Here is a 6,000-nt window from a genome sequence, read left to right as displayed (position 1 = left end):
GGAGGGGCCATGGTCCCTCCCATTCCAATCCACAGAACAGGCCATGTGCATCAGTGGAGCAGGCTGTACCATCTTAGCCTGCTTAGTCCCCCTCTGTGTTGGTCACTCAGACCTGAATGCACAAAAGGAGTAAGGTGCCTAAGTCTCATTGTAGGCACCTAAGTCCCAATTTTTGGACTGCTGCAATGCGCAAAGTCCAGCTGAACCCTGTAGGGGCCTAAGCTCACTCATCACCTAAATTTTGCAGAATAAAAGTTGCCTAGGTACAAGGGTGACGGATTCTTCCTGAAAGGGGTGGGGGAGCGCGCACAAGGCACCGCCCCCCCTCCCCCCCCCCCGTAGTCCCATACCTGCCCCTCCTCTTCCCTATGAGGCTCCTCTCCCTCAGCCAAGCTGGAGCCGGGCCGGGGAGCCTGGGCCCCTACACCTGTCTGGAGGGGGAGGAGGGCGAGAGCAGCCCCAGCATGTGTCCCTATCTCCGCCCCCCCCAGCATCTCTTACCCTGACCCAGCTCTGGCTTCTGGCCTGACCTGGGGGTGGGGCCTCGGGGGCCGAAGAGCCACAGCCAGGCCATGGTAAGAGCCCCCCAGGAAGCTGCGAGGAGCCACAGACCCTCCATCTGCCCTGGGTAGGGGATGGGGACACAGGCCGGGGTCTGCTCTCGGACCCTCTCACCTGGAGCAGGTGGAAGCTCTGCATAGCTGCCCAGGCTGCTCTTCCCCAGGCCTGGCTCCAGCTTCCGGCCCCCAAGGCCCCGCCCCCAGGTCAGGCCAGAAGCCAGAGCTCAAAAGTGGGAGGGCCACGGCCGCTTGGCCCCCCTGTTCCAGCGTCCCTGCCTAGGTGCCAGTGTGACTGCCTCTGCGCATGTGCACTGCTGCCTCCCTCTGGGCATCCAGATGCCGAGCTCCGCCTCCAACAGTGATTCACAAACCAGGCGAAGATAAGTGTTTTGCTGCCCAAGTCATGTGATGTGCTGTGCAGGTCCCAATCCGGCAAGCGTGCTCAGAGGGTGCCTACCAGATTGCCCTCCCTCCCCCTGGTGAGTTCACACAATAACAGCTGGGGGAGGGGAGGGAAAGGAGGACTTTCCTCAAAACTTTTAGCCCAGTGGTTAGGGAACTCACCTGGGAGGTGGGAGACTCTCGTTCAAGTTCCCCCTCTGCTTGAGAGGTTGAAGGAATTTGAACAGGGCTCTGCTGCCTCTTAGGGTCTGTCTACACTGCAATTAAACACCCGTGGCTGGCCCACACCAGCTGACTCAGGCTTGCGGGGCTTGGGCTGTGGGGCTATTTAACTGCAGTGAAGATGTTCTGGCATGGGCTACAGCCTGCACTTTGGGACACCCCCAACCCAAACCTCGCAGGGTCCTAGAGCCCAGGTTCTAATCACTGAGCTACGGGATAGTCCAATGTGGGGCTGGTTCAGTCTCTCCTGTTGAAGCTATTGCACTCTGGATAAATAATGAGAGAGTCATTGGACTTGATCCTGGGTGTTCCACCTCCTGGGCGAGTTCTCTAACCACTGGGCTAAAGAGTCATTCTCATGCACATATGCACATGCTCTCTCTCGCTCGCTTGCTCTCATTCTCTCTCTCGCCTCCCCCCCCCCCCCAACTCTTTAGCAGTGTAAGTGCCTAATACAAGAGAGGGTTTGCAGCTGAGATAGGCACCACCCTGCCAGCCAGCGGTCAGAGCTCATCTCTGAGATAGGGGCAGGGTTTAGCATGCACATCTATTGTAGGCATCTCCCTGCCTATGCTGCTGGCTTTTGTTAATTGCATTCTAAAGCGTCTACCTCTCTCTAGAAGCTTAGGTGCCTAACTCAGGATTTGCACATCACAACACCTAACTCCTTTTGTGCATTCAGGCCTCAGTGCTACTCTCCTGGCTCTATGCCTCTGGAGGATCCCACCGCCGCAGGATGTGGTTTAGAGAACCAGGTACAGCAGCTCTACAGCCATAATCTACTGACAGTGCAGCCCAAAGGGGCAGGGTCACATGGAGATAGCTGGCCCACTGTGTTAAAGATCACACTGTGCACATTGATATGTCTACAATGCAGGACAATGGTTATACTTTGAATTATGGTCAGCAGGCCAGTCAGTAATCAAACAAAAAGGAGGATTTGGGGATTAATGGTAATGCAAAAGCAATTGAGGCGTATTCCTGTTCCCACTGAACCCAGTTTTGCCGTTGGTGTCAATTAGAGCAGAAGCAGGGCATCTGGGGAGCAGTCACTTGTCATGTGACATTTTTCTTAGCTTCGTAATACTGAAAACCGAGACCTAGAAATGCTGTGGTTGCAGTGACTACTGATTGTGGATCTATAGTAAACTGCCAACATTAGCATAAAAGAAGGAATGTGCTATGAACAGGTTTTGTAGTTATTACATATATGTTTTCCTTTGGGTTGTATTAGTCACTAATCATTTCAAGCAGTGCATTTAGTTTCATTCTGCTCTTTACTTAGTAGTTCACTGCTTGACTGTCTTTCTGTGCTTCAAGTACTGCTGCCTTTTTTGTCCAGTACTTATCTGAAACTGTGGAGCCTTGTGTTTATCAGCAGTACACTGCATGTATCAACTCTATAACCCTCCATGATCAGGATTCATCAGGGCATTGTCTTGTGCTGGTGGCAATGAGATTCTTCTACATCTCATTTATTCTGATACGGTGCAGTATTTTTCATAACTCATGTATGTGTGGCAGAGCTCACATGTTTTCTTGCTCTCTCACCATGCTTACAGCATATCCCTGTCATCCTCCCATGCTCCATATCAGTGTAATATGCTATGAACAAAACTTTACAATGAAAATTTAAAGGTGGTCCCAGCTCCCTCTCCCCATCTTCTCTCTATGGTACTTATATGGTCCCCATCACCATAGTATCTGAGTACCTCACAGTCTTTAATGTATTTATCCTCACAACATCCCTGAGAGGGAGGGAAGTGCTATTAGCCCCATTTTACAGATGGGAAATTGAGGCACAAGAAAGCAAAGTGGCATGCCCACGGTCATCTTGAGTTTCACTGTCAAAGGGGCCTTGGGGGGGAACATTCACCATCTATCTAAAAGATGCTATTTGTTTTCTTTCCTTATGAAAACAAAAAGTGATAATTAATATTAAAGTAAGATATTTTTTAATGCCCCCACCCGCAAATAGTCGTCTTTTTCCTTCTGGAACTGATTTCCTAGCCTAGTGATTCATAGACAAAAAAATCTCTCTCTGAAAATAAACTAGAGTTGTCAATTTACATGGTCACTTGCACATTTTTAACCTACTTTGTTAGCTGTTAGCCATGCTATGGTGCATATTTTACTGCTATTGATTATTACTGTAATGTATTTTGCCTAAGGCTCAGTAGAAGGGTTCAATGAATTTCCTTGGGCAAACTGGGGAAAATGGTAACGTGGTGATGAAACTGGGGAGAGTGGGTGGATGAAAGATTTACAGAGGTGAGAGTGGAACACTAGAGAGCACTGAAATGCCAAAGGAAATCTTATCTGTGTTAACAATCGATTCCAATTGCATCTGACGGCTTCAATACACTGATTAGTTCTGCTGGTGTCTGGGCCACTGAAACTATGTAGAATTTAATGGAGCAGATTGCATCGCTTTCTTGCTCTTCTTTGAACTTTCTTGAGTGATTAGGGAACATCTGCTCTTACTAGTAGTGACCTTTCCCCCTATAATAACATACCGTTGATCTCCATTCTCTGAGTTCCCAGAACTGTGCCTGTTATATAGTGTGCTGTATTTTGAGATTACCATTTCCAGGTAAATGTGTGAGTTACACCTGGCAAAATTAACTTGGCTAGCACAAGCTGGATTTCACAGCCACACTGGGGAGAAAAGCCTGTATTTACTTTCCTCCACCTACAATTATAAAAGATTCAACAATATTTCAATATACAGTTAACACTGGGTTCATAATGCTCAGTTTTTGCATGTTACAGCCAAATTTCAAAAATGATTGAGCCAAAGGCAACTACAGTTTAAAAATAATAAAAATTAAGTAGTAAAGAAGACACAAAATTCTTGGATAAGAATTGCGCGCATCCTGTTATGTTTGTTACCTCTTTTCTCTTGCCCTAACCTGCTTGTTTGTCCACCTGGTATGTCTTGTCTTTTAGACTGTAAGCTCTTTGGAGCAGGGAATGAAAATTGACCACATATTTGTACAGCACCTAGCTGGTTGAGACCTTTTAGGCACTACCATAACTGTTAAATAATAGTTATGATAATAGAGACTCTTTCTGCAGCCTGCAATTTGACACCCACTTCAAACCCACCTCCAGACACATGAGAGTGACTCGCCCTCATTCTGGGGCTCTCAACCTCTCTATCCTCTCCTCAATCCTGAGAGGAGGGGTGGAACAGGAGGTTTATGCCCCTTCTATGATAAGGGGGGTGGTAGGGGAGCCCAGGTCCTCCCATTCCACTCATCAGTTTTGCGCTAACGACTAACTCCATTAACTTCACTGAAGTTATGATATAAACTGGTGTGCAATAAGAATTAGGCCCATATGCTATACAGAAATGAGTGTATTTTGAGGAAAGTGTGCGTGTGTGTCTCCTCTGAGGCCTACTCACATTTCTCCTTTTAAATTCCTTTATTTTTGACCCATCCTTCCAGCCAAAGAGGTTTGAAAGTCATCTCCCTGCAGAGCTCTTCAGTGCCACTCCTGGATTAGTTGGAGAGAGTGTCATTAAGGTAATGGCAGGTGCTCAAGAAAGCCTGGGCAAGAGTTTAAATGAATGGTTGTGGGAAGGCAGAGCCAATGGGTCACACTTCCCTGGCTGGCCAGTGGGCTGCGGAACACCAGGGAAGGAGGGACCTATCCTTGTGTACACTCCTTCTTTCATTCTAAACCTATCTGCACCTTGCAGATCTAGTCAAGCCTCCCATCTGTTAAACCACTGGGTGGCAGTGAGAGGTGTACCTGGTACCCAAATTCAGACCTATACTTTCAGTAAGGTATACCTGCCATACCTTTGAATGACTTCTGTGTACATTTCTGATTCTGTCTGTGCGCTTCCCTCTGCCAGAAGATAATTTCTGATCAGATTTCCTACAACTTAAATGTAGTATTGTTTCTTGTTGTTCTAACGACATTATTACTTTGTGCACTGTCACTGAATTTATCTCACTCATGACATCTCTTCACGCAGGAAAAGGAAGCACGTCCTGTTGTTCACAATATGAAACAAGACTGTGAAAAAACCAGTGTCAACTTGGGTCAGATTAATCCCTGTGCATATGGTAAGCAATGAAATTATAACCATCTTTCCTAATATTTAAATGAGAAAGTATTCTCCCTAAAATTGCTTATCCATATAAAAACACATGAGAGAGTCTTATTACTATATTTCCCTCAAGTCATTAAAAAAAAACATTTATAAAAGATCTATTTCTGTAGAAGTAGCAACACTGGAGCATAACTTCTAACACAAACCTCCCTCCCCATGAGGGGAGAGATTTTTCATTTGGTTCTAAATGAAGCAAAATTTACATATGTAATCTTTTATTTAAATTACTATAAATTACTTACATGAGTGAGGCTTTGCAGCATCAAACTATTGATTTAAAAACATTAGTTCTTTCTTTCTTTCTTTCTTTCTTTCAAACACTTATTTACAGAGCCCTGCGTGGACATAAAATTTGTATCTGCATCCGATAGGTGATCTGCGAACATGGTCCGTGGATATCTGAGGCTATAAAGTGGATATCCACAGATTTGCAGGGCTCTACTTATTTAGCTCCCTCTTGGCCAAATCCTGCTTGCCTTAATGTGAGAAGTCCCACTGGCTTCAATCAAGTGCCTAACACCTTTCCATGCTGACATAAATTCTTTGGAGATGCTGAGATATAGATTTGGAAAAGCAAAACTTTTTCTCGTGCTAATTCAAGATGGTCTTAGACCCTTCCTCCTCAAAAGCAAAGTTAATTTATTTAATATTTTTATGAGTTATCATTAGTCAATGAAATTTACATGTGCA

At 45.9% G+C, this 6,000-nt stretch overlaps 1 protein-coding gene across 1 annotated transcript in view; it reads left to right on the top strand.

Annotated features, from left to right (window-relative positions):
- The first annotated feature begins 5,202 nt into the window (after positions 1–5,202).
- DYRK4 (dual specificity tyrosine phosphorylation regulated kinase 4) overlaps positions 5,203–6,000 on the top strand; it is a 64,559-nt gene continuing 63,761 nt past the window's right edge. The window contains exon 1 of the mRNA XM_074948640.1: positions 5,203–5,263. Coding sequence (XP_074804741.1) covers positions 5,203–5,263 — 61 coding nt within the window. The remainder of the gene's footprint in view (positions 5,264–6,000) is intronic.

Source organism: Natator depressus, chromosome 1 (assembly GCF_965152275.1).
Source record: "Natator depressus isolate rNatDep1 chromosome 1, rNatDep2.hap1, whole genome shotgun sequence".
Lineage (NCBI taxonomy): Eukaryota > Metazoa > Chordata > Testudines > Cheloniidae > Natator > Natator depressus.
This window is presented reverse-complemented; position numbering and strand designations above follow the sequence as displayed.